Here is a 20,034-nt window from a genome sequence, read left to right as displayed (position 1 = left end):
GACAGAGTAAGTCTAATATACCAGCTTTTCTCCTGTGTTCTGGTCTTACACCAGGTGTACAGCTACCAGGTATGAAGAGGAGGGTCCCAATCCATCACATCAACCCACCCCGGCTACCCTGGCACAGCACAACACCCACACCCCAGGAATCGCCCAAGGGCAGTGGTCAGGTGCCTCTAGCACAGCTGAATCCAGCCCTGTTTGCAAGAAACAAAAGTAGCATAAAGCAAATCAAGGCTGTGGAGTGTCAGGAAAGTGCCCAGCTCAGGAGCAAGCAGCACCTGCAAGCCCTTACAGAAGGGCATCAGTGGAGCCGCATCCTTGCAAGGAGGGGAAAAGGAGGCAGGGTCTCTGAGGCAGGATAGAGGAAGCTGGGAAAGAAACAGCCACATCAAGAAGGCTTGCAGGCTTCTGTCCATAGCCTGTTGTGTAACAGCAATCTCATGTATCCCAAGTGCCAAAATCTCTCCAACTTACCCCCAGGTGGCTCAACACAACCGCATTCTCCTAATCAAAACGCCTGGTGTGCATCGGGCTGAGAAAGCACATGTTCGTATTTGGGTATAAGGGGAGTTGGAACTGAGAAGATGGTTAAGATCCCTAAAAGCAGCAGCACAAAGGTGCCATCTCCCTTGACCTCCATGCTGAGAAAGGGAGAGCAAGAATGGAAGTTCTGGAAAATCCCAGCTCTTCACCACTTGTACTCAGGACATACATTTCTCACTTGGGAAACCTGCCCCAGTTCAGACTTAACACAATTATAAAACTTTCCACACAATCTTAATGTTGTTAGCTCTAGGGAATCACAGACCAAGGCAGGGGGGGAAATGAGGCTAATTATCCTTTTTCAATATTCCCCATCTGTGTTTAGCCTCATTAAGTAGTCCTCTAGCCTTCTGGAATGATCATTTGATGAAGCAGCAATACTCATCTACAGGTGTTTGTGTAAAAAACGAATCCCTTCTGAGCCAAGAGGAATATTTTGTTTGAGTATTTTTTTGGTGGACCCTTGTGCTTGAGCTGCCATATCCTGGGTGCCTTCTACAGACAGATGCATTGTACAAGGAGCAGGTGCTCCAGCCTGCAAGGTCCTGAAGCTGCTGGAGCGTTCAGCACATGTTCTACACCTTCCAGGACAGAATTAAGTCCTCACACATCTGAGCCTCCAGGCCGTACCTGCCTGCACACTGGGTACATATTTTATGCTGGATTACCTGGTGTAAAGCAAACGAGTTAAAATCAATAGGTGCCTATCACTTTTCTAATTTCAAAGTAAAACATTTGTTTTCTCCTTTTCAGAAAAAAACCACCAACATTCTCCAAACCTTGCTCTTCAAGCCAGGTGGGAGAAGCTGTTCCCTGGGAAACTGAGCCTATTCCCTGAAGCAACACAGACAAGACCAGGCTGGAGTGACTGATAATTTTGTGCGCTGCCTATCTGCACAGAAGCTGCTGGCTGGCTTTTAAAAAGAAACAAATCTGATTAGAGCTCTCCTGGAGTCAAGCAAGGGCCAAGCTGCCTGCCTGGTGCTGCTCCTCACAGCAGGCATGTGCTGCTCCCCAGACAGTCTGCCCAGGCTGGATCTCCAACCAATTCATCTGAAAACAAGCAAGAGATGAATGGTATTTTAACATCAATAATGCATAAAAAGTACTTTCTGACATCCACGTCCTAACCTCACAAGCCTTGAAGGAAACAACTGATTTTCCATCATCTCCTGTATGACAAGGACTCTGTAACAGACATAAAGAAAACATACAGCCAGTGCTGCCACGTGAGATGCTGACCAAGCAGACAGGCCCCTTTCGGGCTTCTGCTTGCTACTTCTGCAAGAAGCTCTCTAAATCCAAAAGGCACTAGTGCTCCAGTTACTGAGATCCCACTGGGGCTTGCAATAGGTAGAGTACATCAAACTCTCTGGAGTAGCTGACCCACAGTCAGGGCACATGCTTTCACCTCCTTGTTGCCTGGAGCTTTATCCACCCCGGTTTTAAGTACCTCCAAGGATCGGGTCTCTGCTTGCTTCTTTGGATAATTATTTTCTGAGCCAGCCCCATTATACTGCCTCAAAATCCTGCCATGCATTTAGCATTTCAGTTTTTGAGGTATCCCATGGTTTTCATTTGTGCCTTCCAGAAGGATTAAATTCAAATTATGGAATACACCTCCAAGGCAAGCAATCCAGGTGAACTGATGCAGCTGCTGTACGTGCGAGCATGACAGTCCTCTGACCCTGTTAACCATGACTTGTAAATACGCCAAAAGCAAGAGATCCCTGCGATCCCACAACTCCTGCAAAGCAGCACAATGTTCACATTACAGGTCCCTTCTTTTGCTGAAAGAAGGACTGTTGTAGGTCCAGAGACAGGGGTTGAGAATTCACTTACAGCTATGAACACCGGACACAAAGGTTACACAGATCGTAACAGGAGCCAACACACTACAAAGTAGAAGCATCCCCATGGGGAAAAGGCCAGACTAAGCTTGACTCAGTTTGTAATGTGTTAATGAGATAGTAAGGCAGCAAACAGCTTTGCCTTCCCTTCAGGCTAACACAGAAACACTCTTGCTTCAGAATCATTTAGTTACAAAAAAAAAAAAAAAAATATCCATCTTGCAAGCTGCACTTTCCGGCAGGGGAAACCCCAGGCCCAAGGGCTGCAAAGCAGGCTCTGCCAGCATCTCACCAGACATCAAAAGCCTTTTTCTGAGCCTGGAGCTGTCAGGAATGAAGCAGCAGCTTGGAAGCAAAAGAAACAGGGCAAGCAGCAAAATGCTGGGACTGGATCTGAGGCCCATGTGATGAAGGCATGAACAGAGGGCCAGAAGATGCCCTTACTAATAGCAAAAGAGCCCCTGTGAGACCTAAACAGGTCACTAAGCACCTTCTGTTTCCAGTTTTTTAAAAGGCAGGAAATTGCCTGAGAGCCAGGTACAGAAACAATGTCTCCTCCCTTACCTGCTGGAGAAGGGTGGGACTGTTACTGAAGTATTTCCACACTAACTACACAGAACACAGGCAGAGAACACTTGAACATGAAGATGAGAGAACGCAGCTGGTCATCCAGTTCCCAAAGCTGATCCAGTGCCCAGATACCACGGATTTGAAAAACCTAGAAACACCCAAGTTAACCTGGAGGTCAAGCGATCATTTTGGAGATGCTCGGAGACCCCTCCCACCTTTGGAGATCCCAGCTGAGCCTTCCTTTTCATCACACTGACTGCCAGCAGAAATGCACAAATGAAACCAGCGCACATCAATTATTTCTTTAAAAGCATCAAGCCATATCAGAAGCAGAAGACGACTTTCAGCTGGGCATCTGCTCAGTCACTTTGGGATTTTCAAGAGCACGGTAAGATAAAGGAAGACGACAGGAGTCAGCATGGTGGCAAATGCCAGACAACAGTGGACAAAGCTGGCACTACTGTGTAACGCTTTGCAAGTCACAGCCCCTCTGTGCTTCAGCTTCCCCGTCTAAGCAGGAGCCTCATCTGCACATCTACTAATGAAAATCCTGAATAGAAGCTGTTCATTATGCCATTCCCCTTCTCCAAGCACATTAAGCAGAACATAACATAATTTACTTTAGAAGCAAGTGCTCTGGCTTAGAGTTCTGGCTAGGTTTGTCACACCGTTTATGAAGTTTTAATTTCTGCAGCTGCCTTTGAGAAAGGCAAATGCCTAGTGAGTGAACCAGCACACAACGTAGCTCCTGCTCACACTTAATGACCTCATCTCTGGGCCACCATCGTGCCAGTCAGCACTGCACAACATCAAGACTCCCCAGGGAAATTCTTAAGCATGAGGGAATGGATGCACACAGAGGAAAGGTTATCAAAACACGCCCCCGAGACCCTTTAATGTTTAAGCATCTTTTGAAAGGTAACATATTTTCACTTACGGGCTTCCAAAAAAAAAAAAAAAAAAAAAACAATAGCTGTTTCTTAAATTGGAAAAAGCCAATATAAACTGTGGGTAACTGAGGCATGTTCTGACCTCTAAGAATAACAACAGCATAAGGACAGGCACAGGCTGCTGCCTACAGTTCATTATGCCAAAATCAGCATTTTGGTGCTCGTTTGTAGATGAGCAACCAGTCACTTTTTAGACTGCCACCTCTAAACAGCGGTCACATTGATATTCCATGTAATTCTAGGTCATTTGATTTGTCTTATGGTCCCAAGGCACCATCTGCAGGCTCCTACTGCTTAGACTAAATTTCTGGAAAAATCTTAAAAGCCAAGGTGTTTGCACTGTGCAAGCCTCATTGAGCAAGTGGTATGTCACTGGAAAGCGGCTAGAAAACATTTCTCTAGAACCCCTTAGTCAAGGAAGACCGAAGATAAAACATCTGGTCATCAACACGAAACAAAAGTCCTCTGAGGGGCTGGACTTTGGAAAGGCTTCTCGAGGGGCTCCTGAAATTCACTTGTCTTACTTTTCCTAACACTTCCTTGCTATGGTAGTCAAGGCTATTGCAAAAAGCACACAAAAACCCAAGTGGTTTCTTCCTCTGCCTCTGTTAGTTCAGTTCATTGTCTCCCATATCTAGTCTGACGATACCTGTCCATCTCACCTGGTGGAAACTGTGTATCATTTGCTATCCCCATGGGACAAAAGGCCAGGCTTTCCAAACATAAGGCTTCAGGACACAGGTTCTGGTGATGCTCACCTGCCTTCTCACGCACATGTATAAGCAATACAGCAAAAGCTTTTGCAAAGAAGCACATATGGCACACGTTACACACATATCAGCCTTGATCTAACATGTACCACACCACCTACAGCATCAGTAAGAGATGCACACCCAAGCTACTGATCTTTCTTCTGATTTTAAAAGCAACTGTCCTTCACTCAGCACTTGCAAAAGCCCATGAACACAAAACAAATGACCAAGATTCACACCCAGCAAGAGAGCGTGAGCATGCTGTCAACCCCTTCCTATTACTCATCTGCTGAGTTTCCTGAAAAGCATCGCAAGGTAAGGAGCGAGTTAATGGCGCTACATGTTCTCCCAGTGCTAATTAGCCTAACACATCTGACTGAGCCATGCTGAGACCGCGGAGCAAGAACGCAGATGGACAATTACACATTTTTAAAATTGCTCTCTGTGCCAGCTCTAAATCTTGAGACTTGTGGGAGTAAATTCCCTGGTCTTTTTACCCCTTCCCTAGAAATATTAACTCTGTCAGCCTCAGCATTCTCCCACCCCTGCTCAAGGCTTGCCAGGAAGAAGCAGAAGCAGCAGCCATTGTTCAGACAGCTACCTTAACTGTCTTCAAGGCAAAGCAATAAAATAGGTGGTAGTCTCCCAAACTCCTTGGCTTACACCTCCTTTGTTTCTCATCTTTGTCACATTTGGTTGGTCTCAGTTGTCATGTAAGGAGCAGAGGACAGCACAGCCACTGAGAAGGAAATCGGAGGCTGAACAAGGACTTTGGAAAACTCAGGCTGTTCTCAGATGTCCAATCTGCTTTTCCTGCAGCCATTTCCACCTGTTATCTCCTAAAAAGGGTCAGGATCAAAGGGCTGAAGCTCTGGAGGACAGCAGACCTGGGGTTAGAAAGTGAGCAGTCTAGGATATAGGTGTCTATTCAACAAGCGCACGAATGAGATAAGATTAAAAAAAAGAAAGCCCAAATTTCAGTGGTGAGAGGCAGCATCAAGAAAATCCCAAGCAGCAGCACTGTACAACTGCAGAGAACTGAATTATAACCTCATCTCTGCTGCGCACAGGTCAGCACTTCTCCTTGCCACGAGGGAATAAATCAGTCCTTAACCAGCTCTGCACGGCTCTCCTGAGCAGCTCACCAAGGTGAAGAGTCCAGCAGCTCAGCTAACGCCACAGACTGGGCTCAGACCTTACCACCCCACCTAATCAGGCCTAAGTTAAAGGGTATTTTGAACCTCAATTACTTCATGGGACACCAAAAAATGAAGCTCTGGCCACAGCCTGCAGCCCTGCCTGCCCAATTCCCATCATCAACAGTATTCTTGTACAAAGGAGATCTGCATTATTGGCCAAGAAAGGGCTTTTATTAGCACAGGCAAGACACCTGGTAAGAACCTGCCCTCAGCCACCTCCCTTCACCTTCACTTTTCCTGCTCCAAACGTCATGAATTCCATCAGCAAAACCCACCAATCCAACTTAAGAACAATCTCCTCCAAATAATCTTTTTTCTTGAAGCCTTAAGGTAGGCTGAAAACCTGTGAAGCAGCAACACAGAATAAGCAATGAGGGTTTTTTCCAGGACATCCTAGGTGATAACCATTTACAAACAGTAACAGACAAAAGTCAGGTTCTTTTACCCCACACTTCAGCTGTGGCAGATGAAATATCAGCCTCAGCCAGTATAAACCCCAGTAATTACTAGAATGATTTACATTTATAACTATTTGGTTCTTAATCAGATACAAAGCTTTAAAGAGGTACATAAAGTATTTTGCTTTTAAAATCTAACAGCTGCACTGTGAACCATCAGCTTATCTTCCCTAACCTAGAACACAAGCTGCCTCTCAACTCTGCTCAGCACACGGAGCCAGCACGACTCGTGTACTCACAGCACGGTGGACACGCAAATAAAAGCAGTCATATTGCGGCAGACCACAGGCTATTCTAAGCCACAGAACTGGGCTCCCACAGGAGTCAACAGCGGGGAGCGCCTACCCAGAGGTGGAGTTCATGTCTCGCGTATAACGGCCCAGACGAATCTATCTGACCTGACTTTGCCCGGTTCCTTCTACAAAACTGTACGAACTTTTCAGTATTCATTATATCCAGCAGCAAGTCACGTACTCAGCGTGACGCTGCTTATTGCCCGTTATGTTTAGCACTGGCCTTTCCTGGTTTGATTTGGTACACGCCACGCACAGGTTAAGCTGGGACACCTGGGTATCCTGAGCCACAAGATCCAGGAGCCCCTGTGAACCAGTGGATGTCACCAACCCTCGTATACCTCGTGTTTCATATTCCCAAACGGGCAATAACAACGCTTCTTTAAAGAAGCGCTTTGAGATGCATGGACAGAAGGTTCTGTAGGAAAGCTAAGAATTTGTTCCTTTTTACATCTGTAAAGCCTTCAAGGACTTCAAACACATCAGAGCGCTTTCTGCTCCTTTGTATGTACCTCTGGACTAAATGCCTTATAAAAACCCACCTAAAAGCAATCTAAAAAAGCAAATAATAACCATGGAATTGGGTCATCATCTGTCCCTTGGAGCAAGAAAAAAAGACCACCGTAAGTCAGGTGATTTTCACAGCTGTGAATTTAAGCTGAGAGCTCTCCCCACGAGAGCACTGCGCAGAGCTTGCTGCCCCACCAAACATGGACATTCCAGCACCGAGTTTCAAAGCAACAGTAAGCTTTAATCATGCAAACACTAAAGAATACTTTCAGAAGCAGCCTGAATTAATCAGGGAACAGGCACCTAAGAAGCAGATAAAGATTACCAAGCTCAACCTGAAAAGATGAGCTTCAGTCAAACTCTGCAAAACCTCACCCATCTGTTCAGCCTTCAAATATGAAAGTACCTCAAGAGTTTACCGGACAAACATTTGCCCATTATTCAAGGTCCCACAGTGAACGCCCAGCTGCCTGGCTCTAAGTACTTCAGGTTCAGGGCTCTGTGGTCTGGCAATTTCTGTCATAGCAGTAAGGATGATGCCTTCAGCACTTATCAGCTGCTCAGCAGGAGGAAGATAGGCAGCGTGCAAGAAAGTACCAGCTGGATCTTTGCACTCACTTATCTCAGCATCTAGACAGCAGAAGGGAGCTCACACTGCAGACATGAAAAGGAGATCTTAAACCTCTTCCTGAAATATTTCTACATGGATCCAGGCCCAGCATGCTGCCAGAGGCCATACAGCTTGCATGACAATTCTGGCCCCCAATGGGGCAAGAAGCCAGGAGTTACTCACATCACAGGAACACCTGCCAGACACAAAAGCACTGAAAGAAATGGGCTCAGAGCATGCAAACACAGTGCAGAAGCTTAAGAAAAAAAGCTCAAGGGTTAATGCAAAATCTGGTCCGCATTGCCTCCGAGAAGTTTGCTAATTGCCACCTACCAGCGTGAGGACTGAGCAGAAAGGGACCACAACGCAGAGGTCTGAGGCCATTGCCCAGCTTGCTGGGAGTCTTTCTGGATCCCAGACTGACACCAATGGTGAAGACAGCCTTGTGGGAAAGTAAAGGGAGCAGTGACAGGAATGCCTCGCCAGATTTCAGGAAAAGAGCAGGGCTCTCTCCAGTGACAGATGGGAGAGTGGAGCCCTGCTATGGCTTTGCTTTGGCTTGCCTGCTTTGTTCATGCACGCAGGGGAAGTGGCAGAAAGTCACCGAAGCAGCACAAGCCACAGTTTTGCCAGCACAACGCAACACTATCTGCACAGCTCAGCAACTCTGCAGTACCAGGAAGGCATTCCCACCAAAAGAATAACCCGAGTGTGTAAAACTTTGCATTTAAACCACAGGAACAAAGCCCAGACACTCAGAAATATAAAGCTTCTAGTTTTGAGTCCTTTACTTGGAACGTGCAATGTATGAACAAAGCAGGGTGCCAAACACAGGCCTCCCATCCCTGAATTAGCATCAAGCCAGATACCAGTACTCCTCTCAACTTCATTTTGCCTCCTGCGAGCCAAATGAAGGTACACGAAGAGGTTTCAAACCAAAACCTGCTTCTGCCAGCATTCAGTGACCTGACTTTGCTCGTCCATCACAAGCTGTCATGCTGACTGCGATTGATGCCATGGGGCTGGGCCAGCGCCATGTGTATGAGCTGCATTCGGTGGCATTCCTGGACAGGCACAAAGTTGACTTTCATGGAAGGAGCACAGAAGAACCTTTTTGATACACTGAGCACAGCAGCCATTTAAAGAAAGCCAAAGGCCAAAGTAGTTTGGAGTGCCAAAAAGAAAACAAGTTTCATCATACAGCAATTACATTTTGCAATAGATAAACCCTGGCACCAGGGATGTGATCCCCCATTAATGCAACCACACGTCCTGCATCGTGAGGCAAGTTCATAAACCAGACGCTTCAAAGGAGCTTCAATCTCCTCTGCCAGTAAGATATGACTTGAACTTCCATTTAGATGCTGAACTGCCTTTGCAAATTGCTCCCGCTACCCACAATTACAGCCATTTGGGTGACAGTCACCTGCTGCTCCTAATCTATTTAACACCAGGGAGGAATGAAAAGCAGGCAGAAAAGTCACAACTGGAAAACACCAAGATTAGTTAAAGATTGCTCCTAGCTCCAGGATTCAACAGCTTTGGTTTTACAAGGCAAAACTAAATCATGCATTTTGTAAAATTAAAAGCCACTAAATTTAATTCTTTATTTGGTAATCGGTAATTTGTAATACTTTGAACCTGAAGTTCAGCATTAGCAAGTGATACAAGCACAGACTAATCAAAATGGACATTAAATGCTACAATAACCTACAGGGGAGTTGACAGCTTAAACAGGAAGGTCTTTCACTATTCTAGTATAGCCCTGTAGCTGGAGATCTCTGAAAGAGACTTCTACTACTCCAGTCACGCAGAAGAGACGATACCATCTTCTTACAGGAGAAAATAAATTGTTCTGCAACATGAGATCAGGGCTAAATGATCTTCTGTTAAGAGCTTCAGTGAGCAGACTGTCAAAATTTGTGTCCTGAATCTATCAGTGCTTAAATACTGATCTAAATTCTTCTCAAGCTTTCAAAAGAGCAACACTCAGAAGTAGCCTCAAACCATTTAGAAAGGAAAGCAACAGAGACAGCTCTCTCATTTCAGTTCTTTCAGTCCAGAAATGCACACAACTAGCGTGTGTTGGCCTTTGTAACCAACAATTTGCCAGCTGCTTCCCCAGGCAAGGAAGTTTGCGTTTCATTTGCAAACATTAGGGTGGTGCAAAGACAACCCTCCTGCTATTCTAAAGAAAATGCAGCCCTCTGGCCCTCACCTACTGCCTTACAGGAAAATGCCAGTAGCTGTAAGCAGTGATAACTCCTTATATCCTACCCACCGCTAACAGTGTAACGCATTTAGAGATGCAAGATGTAGCAAACAACACAAAAGCTTCAGCTCCGAGTATCACAAAAATCAAAGGGGCAAACACACACTGAAAGATTTTTCTGTTCTCAAACTGCTGAAGAAAGTAGCATGTTGTAACTGGCACCAGCAGAAAACAGTCCTCCAGACCTCGTTACAAACTTTCTGTTGCTGGTTCTGCAACCTGTTGATACAGCTGCCGTAAACAAAATACCCTTCCTGGTTTGCAGGCTTACAGCCCCATGGTTGCCCAGGCTTCAGCTTTTGCCTCTTGGATCAAAAATTACTAGAAACTTGTATTGATTCCTTTGCAGTTCCCCAAGGGAAAGAGTCAGCACTGAGCACTACAAAGGACAGTAGAAAAGCAACTAGTGCTGAAGAATATGCCTTTAACTTAGTTACAGCTATTAAGAAACTACAGAGAAGATGCTTATGTCAAAAGCACAAACTCAGCATCTTAGGAGCCCTGGACAAGTTCCGTTCACATAAGACAAACCACTTTTTGAAGGACAGAGAAAGTTTCTCTGACCCCTCCAACTAACATTACCAACAAAAGCAGGAGCAGCACTGGTGAAGCTAATCTGTAACCACCATGCAAAATCTAGAATGCCAGAATCTGACCAACGCCTGAGTAATTCTATGCTCAAATCATAATTATCCAGGGCTTCTTTTCACTGAGGCAGGTAAACAAGAAGCTTCCAGGCAGACATTTTTACCAGGCCCCTACTTTAAAGGGTCCTACACTTCACAAAAAATTACACAAAAACATTTTCTTTCCACAAGTGGGAGACCCCCGTTCTGAAATCAGCCTACAAGGCAAGCTTCCCTGTCAATCAACCCCGTCCTGTTGTGCTCACGTTAGGACATGACACTCAACCTATAACACACAGATGGATGTGTCCAGACTTCAGATAAGATCACACGCTGATTTCATGCAACCCCAAAGCACCAGGAATGCAGTCCCGCCATATGCCACCTGATGTGTCAGAACACAATCAGGCTTTTGCATGACAGCCCTGTGATCCTACAGCTTCAGCTATTCTTACCTGGTAAGACATCGTGTTTTAACCAGAAAAAATACAGGAAAAATGGGGACAAACAAGCTAGCGGCTGAGGACAGGAGCATGCATCAGAAGACAAAACTTCTGTCTGTAGTTCTGCTACAGATTTTCATCTGTCCACAGGGAAAAACTTAGCCTTTCCTTTGTAGGAAGGGTACGACAGATACTCTCTCTCAGAAAAGCTGCAGTTCTTTGCCATTTCATCAGTGAATGAAGGGTATTTCTACAGCCTGGATTATGCAGGGAGTTAGGGAAGTCGCTACTATGGCTCTCGGCTCTCAGGTTTTTCAAACAGCTCAGGCAGCAGTACCGACATGAAAAGCAAGAGCAGCAGAAAACCCTGCTCTCCACTTCCTCCTGCAGATGAGGCACCGTGGGTGTTATTGCTGGGAACTGCTGCCCTCTGCTGCCACGCAAAATACAGGCGAAAGTCTCATCTGACAAAACCAGGTTTACAGCTACTTACTTAAAAAAAAATAATACACCATGGCAATAACCACGAGGTCACAGGGCACTCAGGTTTCAAGTGGGCTCACCCAGGCCCCTCAGTTCACATGTTTATAAAACGCCTGCCCCTTTTTACAGCGCATCTCAAGAGGCATCTTGCAAGCCAAACTCAGCCTTAAGGATGATTTTACCCAGCCCATCACCTTTGTCGCAACTGTTTCAGCGAGAAAAGCACTAAGCTATTAGTCCGTTCAGCAAAACTGTCTGCAGATGTTTGCAGTGGATTGTGAACATCACCAGGGTCAATGCCAGCAAAAATCCTGCCCCCAGCACAGGACTTGGACCAGACTGAAGGCATAAAATGCGTTACGTCATCCCTGTGGGGCCATATGCAGTTCTCTCCTTGTCCCAGCCTTCACAGTGGCAGTGCCACCAGGAAGCTTTGCCAACCATTTTAAACACTGTCCAGATGGGGAAACTGAAGTGAATCCACAGGCCTATTTTGAAGCTGAGCAAAGACCAAGGTCTGCATACAAGCATACTCTGCAGCCCTCGGGCAGAAAAAAAGTCTCAGCCTCATTTTCCTGGAGGTCTGTATGTACTCATGATAAAAAACAAGTATAAAGGAAAAAGGAGAAGGTACCCCATGTTTCACAGCACACTTCCAGCCTGCCCGCAGAAGAGCAGCGCCCAGTTTGCACTGAGCCCATAGCAAACATGTCACATCTGCCAACTTACCTGACTTCCTCACCAGCGAAATCAAATGTTTTGGTGATTGTCACTTTTACTGAATCTTTTGGCTTCTCCTGAAGCTTGTTTCCACTCTTCTCTTCTTCAGCCTACAAAATACACAAAGGAGAAAGCAAAACAATGCATTTGTGGAGTCAAGCCAAATTATCACTCCAAGGGGCCAAGGACCCAATGCAGACCTCAGGTAGCACTACAATTTAGGCTGGATGGTCAAAGCAAGTCACCCACAGACAAGAAAAAGGAAGCAAATGCCCCTGTCACCAGAAGGAAATTCCCTGCTTTGGCTCCAGGCTCTCACTGGAGCTCAAGGATCAAAACAGACCCAAAACAAGATGTGAAATTGTAATTACATGTAGGAAGGAGCAAGAATACACTACTGTGGTTCAGCAAGCAAGCAAAAGCCTGAAGACTCAGTTCTCCCAGACTAAGCATCACCAGACAATAAAGCTGCCAGGGTGGTGGATTATGCAGAAATACATTTATTTTTACTCAAGAATATAGAAGAACACAAACCCATCAATAGGAAAAGCAAGGCTGGCTGACCTTCATAGAGAACCCTGAAGATATTAAATGACTTGTCCATAATGCCTCTTTAATTTGAGAAGGAAATACTTTTATTAAGCAATTCATCAACAACGCCTCTTAATTTACTCAGTCACAACTACAGCTTTTAACAGCATGCATAAAAAAACCTCAGACCCTATAAATAATCAAAACAAACCCAAAATTCTTGCTCTAAATCAACCACACACCAGTGAAGATGTTCAAGCAGACAACTTAAGTCCAAATTAAGAAGTTCACAAAGAGAATGGAGGAACTGCATCTCCCCATAAATTATTTTAGGCTATGAAGGAACTTTCAAAGACCACCCACATTTTAGCCATCTGCCCATAAAAGTAGAATTGCTCAGAAAAGAACTTTTCCTTTCCTCCCTAATTCTACCTCTAACCATCTCAGCTGTTCATCCAGTAACAAGTGAGGCGGAGAGAAGCTGGAGGGTTCAGATTAAAGGACTCTTCCTTCTAAAAGTTGCAAGCAATGATTACACAAAGACACTTGTTCTGCAACCTTCCAACAGTTTAGAAAGAAGCTTCACACAATGAGAACTTTACTCACCAGGCATCACTGATTTGAGAGTCCAAACTTCTGTTACAAAATAGTTTTTTGGCTGACCACTCAAAAAAAGAAAAGGCAATTCTAACAACAGAGGGTCAGTTTTGGTACCTTCTTCCCTTCTACCACCTTCAGCATGAAAAGCTTTGCCACGCAAATAGATGCATTTGGTTTTACTAAGAACCAAATCTTTTAAAGTAGCCGATTACATACAGAATTCTCTCTACAGAAAACTTCTGCAGACAGAGAGCAAAAGCATGTTAGTGGGGCTTATAATATAAAGCAGAGAAAGCTAGATTCATTCTTGTTACATATGTGCATCCCAATGCACAGCATCTTCCAGACCCCGTCACTGTACGAGGATGAAGGGCAAGGCACAGAGATGTCTGCACAGGTCTCTTCTGTTTCCCCTCTCTCACACACACACAAACAGCTTCTTTTGTTTGAGAATCAGTAAAGGCACAAGCCTTGGCAGAGAGCTGTGCACACAAGCACAGCTCAGCCCAAAGCTCACTGTGCTGCTCCTACATCACAAGCAGAATCCAGGACCAGGAAGAGAAGCCAACAGGACTCTGTGGGACACTCCAGGACACTGACAAGCAGCTCCAAAAGCAGCACTGCCAGATCACAGACCTCCCCAGCTGGAAAGAAACCAGCAGCTTACAGTTTGGCCCACGACAGGGCTCCAGGCTTACAAGCAGATGGGGCAGGACTAAACCCAGACTTTTCCCAGCTCTGACTGACATATGGTACCAGCTAGAACCAACGGTGTGTGCTTTAAAGCTTCAGGCCCTTCCCACACTCCCTGGGCGAAGGCACAGGCCCCCATTACCTTCTTAGTTTGCGTCACATGTGTGGCAGCCCCCGCTTTGGGCTTCTGTCCCACATCACTAAGGAAACTGGCCCAAAGAGCATCCTCTTTCTTTTTTTCTTCTTCTTCTCTGTTTCTTTCCACCTGCTCTACACTATCCACTTCCTCTTCTTCCTCCTCCTCATTCCGCTGAGCCTTTTCTTCCTCTTTCTCATCTGGCTCTAGCAAGAGACCTCCTTTCTTCCTCTTCCTGAAAGCAAATGCCAAAAAAAAAAAATATAAAAAATAATGTATGTATAAAGGTGGTGCTGCAACACTATACCACAGCTGAACAGGGGTGAAATATTTCATATGCTCGCCAAGAGGCTCCACCTGGGGGACTCCCCCTCATCTCGGGGGTGAAGCTACTGAAGCACCAGACGATGCTGCTGCGGTGAGGGGAGCCTGGGACAGGCAGCCCCCCGACACGGCTGGCAGGCATGCGGGGGTACCTGTGAGCACACGACGGCCTCCGGGCCCCTGCAGGAAGCGCACGGGGTGGAGAACTTGGCCTGGAGAAGAACCAACCGTAACTAAACTGTATCTATACGGGGTTTTTTTCCTCCCACCGAAAAGCGCCTGGCGCCTCACAGGGCTCATCAAAAGGCGCACAGCTGCCCCGCGGGGGGCGGGCGGCCTGCCAGGCCCGAGGGGCTGCCTGACGCTACACCGGCACCAGGGCCGGCCCCAGCCCCGAGGCAGCACCGGGCTAACGCGGGTTCCCCCGCCGAACACCCGGAGGCTGTACAGCACCGGGGGCGGCTCCGGCCGCGGCCCTACCTGCTGGCGGGGCGGCGGGGGCTCCTTCTGCCGCGGGGCGGCCGCGGGCTGTCCGCCGCCTCCTCCCGCACCAGTTCGCTCACGTCGTCCTCGCTGTACTCCGCACCTGCAAGCACAGCAGTGAGCACGGGCACCGGGCCCGGGCCCGGCCGCCGCCCCCCGCCCTCCACCGCTCACCTGAGGGCACGTAGTCCTCGTCCTCGGCCGAGGAGTACTCCTCCGAGCCCGACATGGCCCCAGCCCCTCCGCCGCCTCACGCCCGCCGCGCGCCCGCCGCCCAGAGCGCCGCCGCCAGCCTCGGGCGCCCCCTGGCGGGGCGGGAGGCGGCCGTGCTTCCCCCACGGCGCCCAAGCCCAGGGAGCAGCGAGGAGAGCCCCGCCAGCGGGCTAGAGCGCCCTTCCGGCCCCGACAGAGAGCCCCGCCCCGCTTGCCCAGGGGGGCTTCCGCGGCGAGGCCGCTCCCAGCAGTCCTTGCGGCCGGCAGCCGTTCCCATGGCAGCGCGGGAGTGGGGACAAGGCCCCGCTGCCCGGGCGCTCCCCCGGCGGGCGGCGGTTGGCAAAGGCTTCTGTCCGTCATCGCACAATGCTTCCCATTGGCTAGGACGGGCGGAAGGGGGCGGGCGGAAGAGGAGGCAGCGGATGGCGGCGGCGGGCCCGGCGCGGGGATGGAGGGCGGCGAGCCGGGCGGCGGCGGGGGACTCCTGCAGCAAATCCTCAGCCTCCGCCTGGTGCCCCGCGTGGGCAACGGCACCACCACCTACTCCAGCCCCCTCTCCACCTTCCCAGGTACCCTCGGCGCCGCCGGGCCTGCTGGGAGCGGGCCCTGCCGCCGCCCCCGCCGGCGGCCTGCGGGCCCCGAGCCGGCCTCACGGCCCTTCTCTCCACAGAGATGTGGTATGGCGTCTTCCTCTGGGCTCTCGTCTCCTCCCTCTCCTTCCACGTCCCGGCCGCTTTGCTAGCGCTCTTCACGCTCAGGCATCACAAGTACGGCAGGTTCATGTCCGTGAGCCTCCTGCTGATGGGCATCGTGGGACCCATCACCGCCGGCATCCTGACAAGTACGGTAGATGCTCGAAAATACCGGCCGGGTGGTCTGTAGTCATTGGAGGTTGCCTTTGGGAGCACGGCGAGCCGCGGCATTCCCGGGGGTAGACAGATTGATGTCCTGGCCTATATTCCCCCCGCGCCCCGTGTTTGAGAGGGTTGGACCATCCCACCTCTCGAGCCCTTTGTCGGGGGTCCCAAACATGCCTGTCCGGTGCTGAGCCAGGTGGGCTTTCGGGTTTCTGAGCGCTCAGAGATAAACCACTTACAGGTTTGGTGTCTGTGCCCAGAACAGGCTGTGGTGTAGAGGATCTTGTGATGAGAGCGTGTCCAAAACCACCCCAACCTCCCCACCTTCTGGAGGCCTCGGCAGAGTTTCCCCACCAATTCACCCATTGCCACCAGCGTGCATTGGTTACTGGCTGAGGTTTGTCACAGTAAAAACTGTCTGGAATTTCTGTCAGCTGGTGCACAGGGGTTCAGCAAGACCCCCCTGTTCTCTGCCCCAGTCTCACATCCTGTGAGGCTTTCCCCTTCATCCCTGTGGTACGACAGCATATATCGCACATGCGCTGTCACACATTCACGTTTTGGCTTTTTCCCCTCTCCACAGGTGCTGCCATTGCTGGAGTATACAGAGCCGCGGGGAAAAAAATGATTCCCTTCGAAGCCCTCATTTTAGGAGTGGGCCAGACGTTCTGTGTGGTGGTGGTTTCGTTTTTACGTATCTTAGCCACCCTCTAGCTCTTCTTCAGACACTAGAGAACACAAAGCAAAGGAAGAGCAAAGGATCTGCCACCTGCACCGCCTCTGAAATAAATCAAGCGGGAGCGCGACTTGAGGCGTGCCTCGGCGTGTGCTTTCTCCACTGGTTGAAGGATACATGAAGGCCTGCTCCTGCCTCCAGCATGGCTTGAAATTAAGCTAAAAATTGTGATTTTTGTTACTTTTTGGTAACATTAAGTGCCAAGTGAAACTTTATGTCTCTGGAGGATAGGAGAATGGTTTCTGGAGGAGGATGCCTACATACCTTTTACCAGTGATGAATTGTAGCAGCAGGGTGTAACTAGGATGTTACACCGGTTGTTCTGGGGTAGAAATAGTATTACAGAATGATGCGATGTTTTCAGAGCTCACTTAATGCTTTGACCTCTTGCTGCTTTGTTTGCAGTGAACCTGAAGCTCTTTTAATGTGAATTTTTTTAATGAGAAAATTAATTTTTTTCTTCCTGGCCCAAACTTCCTAATACCAGGTCTTGGTTGTAGTGAATTTGGGAGCAGCAAAAGGAAAAATCATTTTAGACAGATGAAAGTGCAAATTTGTGGCTGAAAGCTGTGACTAGGAATGCTGTAGCTGGGGAAATAACAGGCATAAAAAGGATCACTATTTTTGTGAATTTTATTATGGTTAAGCTCTTCGGGTGCAGTGTACCTTCTGCCCGAGAGGCAAAAGCACAGCTGAACGGGCGCCACGCTCCACTGCCCATGCTAGAAATCCCAGGGCGCGTGTGTGAGTGCGTACTGTTGCTTCAGGGGCTTTGAAGGAAACTCCTGTTTTTAATCTTCTCTGTTCTCCTTTTACTTGCTGATCATGTTTACATTAGTGTGGCGGAATTGGGTGTCTTCACTGATACATCAACATCGCTGGCCAGCTTACGTAAAATTCAGCGCGCTGCTGCTTCAGCGACCGCGCTGGTGAGAGCTGCACCGCCGGCGGTGGGTTGTCATGACTTGAGGCTTCCCAGGCGCAGAGACAGGGAGCGCGCCACCTTTGCGGCATGCAGCCTGCAGCGTGCCAGTGGGTGGGATGCCTGCAGGGGTCCTGGGAGGAGCCTGGGTGATTCCTGTGTCCATCGGGGACAAGCCCTGTGAACGCAGCCCCAAACCAACCCTTACCTGCAGGCAGTGTGGTCTCCTAATGAATTGTTTTAGTTTGTTATATTTAAGTGACTTTTAACTAACTCTTGGACCTCCCCTTTTACCTGGAGGCATGCCATGCACCAGGGCTCTCAAGATAGCTAGCTGGGCGCTTTCTGGGGGCTTGGTTTCTGGGGGGCCCTTGGGGAAGCTGGGGTTGAATCCCAAGGACGCGTCTCAGCCCCGTGGATTTGTGTGATTCTTGTTTGTTTATTAACCGCTGACATCCGTGCGGGCTGCTGAGGGAAGGCGCTGTCTGTGTCCAGCCTTGCAGGACACTGTCTCTTTTTGCTGAACTCCTTTGGTTTCCAAATGAGCTCGCCTCTTGTACCTGCAACTTTTTGCAAGGCCAGTTATCTTCCAAGAACCCCGTGTCCTCTGTGCTGAAGCAGCACTCAACAGGGCACTGTGTTTGTCATGAAAAAGAATTTCTCTCTACGTATTAACTTCTCTGGGGTGGGCTGTTGGCAGCTGATGGCGAGAGGTGTTTTTCAGGAGCTACTTATTGAGATCACTCTAAATTTTAGCCCAGGTTAATTCAGGGAATAAAGCTGTGCATTTTAGGAAAGACTTTAATGTGAATTATTCTCCTTAGGTGGGTGAGGTCCAGGCGGTATAATGTATACTAAACCCTGGATCTTCAGAGCACCCTGTGCTCTGTGCTGCTTGTCGAGAGCCAGCTTTCCTGCTGCGGCATTCCCCCAGGGAAAGGTTGGGCCTCTCCTTCCCTCTGTGCTTCTGCCCGCGGTGAAAAAGCAGGAATAATGGTCCCTTTAGATGTCTTTCCCCCTTCCCACTTGTTTTTTCAAATGGCTGCATGCACAGCGTGTGCCCCGAGTGTCTGGTTTAATTCACACGAATCATCCTGTGTTTTCCTGGATGGATTGAAAGTCTCTCATGGGACTTAGGCTGGGTGAGTCTGGCCTTACCTTTCAGGGGACACTAGAAACCAGTGTCCTGGGCACCCGCTGTGCTCCCCTTTGACCCCTGTCCCGTCCTGGCATCTTTCAGTAACCAGGACTAAGTTGATTGCAACTGGGAAAGCACTTTATCAGCGTGCCGTGGCACGGAGGTGGTTCCTCTGTAGTCATGGGGCTGAGGCATGCGGGACACAAATCCGGGCTGTTAAGAGCTCAGAACAAATGAAAAAATATCGCTTGACAGACTCGCTTGGTGGTGGGCGAACTGAAAACTTGCTGGTTTATACCCATTGTGATCTCCCAAAGGCTGTTTTGAAGGGGAGGCTGCTTTACTTGAAGAGCTGGCAGCTTGGCCACTGGATGTCGAGCAGTTGGAGCCGGTGGTGCCTCTCAGTGCCCAGGCACCATGAAATTTGCAGGGAATTCTTGCATAAAAGGTGAACAAATCAGCTGCTGACTTGACAGGTGTTAGCACTGCGGACGACTTCTTTGTGTTGTCTTGGTACTCACTGAGCTTCCTCTGCTCCCCTGGCTGCCTTCCCGACCTCCCTCTCCGGTAAAACCAGATCCAAACGGGAAGGAGTAGTCTTGAGTTGATGCATCAGACCAGTTGCTGCTGGGAGTCCCCTCCCTTCTCACTGCATCAGTGTGGTCTTCCCTTTACGTTCCTTTATCCTGCCTGAGGTGAGCGGAGGAATCCCTTCAGTTTTCCTTGGGTGTCGGTAGACTTTGCTGGGTCAAACTTGCCAAAAACTACAAAGAGCTTGCAAAAATATCAATGCCAGGGTGTCCCGGGCTGGGCAGTGCTGTGAAGCCCTGGGCAGGGAGCCCAGCCAGCAACGTCGGTCGAGGAAACACCTTGCGGAGAAGCCGCCTGCCCTGAGGAGCCATCGCTGCTCGAGCTGAGGCTCGTGGCCCTGCTTTCTGCGTGCAAACATCCCCCGTGCTGGCCTGAGGTAGATACCACCCGACTTCCTATCTCGCTAACGACTGTGGCTGTCACGAACAAATCTTTGTATGATAGAAAACTCTGTAAATTTTATTTTTCTACTGACACTTCTAATCCTGGTGGTGATTTATCAGTAAATTCTGTAACGATCGAGGTGAA

General features: G+C 48.6%; 2 protein-coding genes across 8 annotated transcripts in view; one reads left to right on the top strand and one right to left on the bottom strand.

Moving 5' to 3' along the window:
* The window catches only part of CFDP1 (craniofacial development protein 1), a 66,768-nt gene extending 51,400 nt beyond the window's left edge, over positions 1–15,368 (bottom strand). For all 5 annotated transcript variants that reach the window (XM_056360641.1, XM_056360644.1, XM_056360642.1 and 2 more), the window contains exons 1-4: positions 15,224–15,368; positions 15,047–15,152; positions 14,249–14,477; positions 12,292–12,392 (exon numbers count right to left, since the gene is read on the bottom strand). In XM_056360641.1, the coding sequence (XP_056216616.1) occupies positions 12,292–12,392; positions 14,249–14,477; positions 15,047–15,152; positions 15,224–15,278 (491 nt within the window). In that variant the 5' untranslated portion in view covers positions 15,279–15,368. The remainder of the gene's footprint in view (positions 1–12,291; positions 12,393–14,248; positions 14,478–15,046; positions 15,153–15,223) is intronic.
* A 273-nt stretch (positions 15,369–15,641) lies between these two features.
* On the top strand, positions 15,642–20,034 carry TMEM170A (transmembrane protein 170A). 3 transcript variants are annotated; one of them, XM_056360648.1, is made up of 4 exons: positions 15,642–15,831; positions 15,933–16,103; positions 16,385–16,516; positions 16,703–16,930. In XM_056360648.1, exons 1-3 carry the CDS (start codon positions 15,711–15,713, stop codon positions 16,513–16,515), a joined length of 423 nt encoding a protein of 140 aa, XP_056216623.1. In that variant the 5' UTR covers positions 15,642–15,710; the 3' UTR covers position 16,516; positions 16,703–16,930. The 3 variants fall into 3 exon arrangements, with proteins under 3 accessions (XP_056216623.1, XP_056216622.1, XP_056216621.1); XM_056360647.1 differs by having other exon boundaries at positions 15,643–15,831; positions 16,385–16,930; XM_056360646.1 differs by lacking the exon at positions 16,385–16,516 and having other exon boundaries at positions 15,650–15,831; positions 16,703–20,034.

This window comes from Falco biarmicus, chromosome 15 (assembly GCF_023638135.1).
Source record: "Falco biarmicus isolate bFalBia1 chromosome 15, bFalBia1.pri, whole genome shotgun sequence".
Lineage (NCBI taxonomy): Eukaryota > Metazoa > Chordata > Aves > Falconiformes > Falconidae > Falco > Falco biarmicus.
The sequence above is the reverse complement of the archived record's forward strand: the minus strand, read 5'-3'. Positions and strand labels throughout refer to the sequence as shown.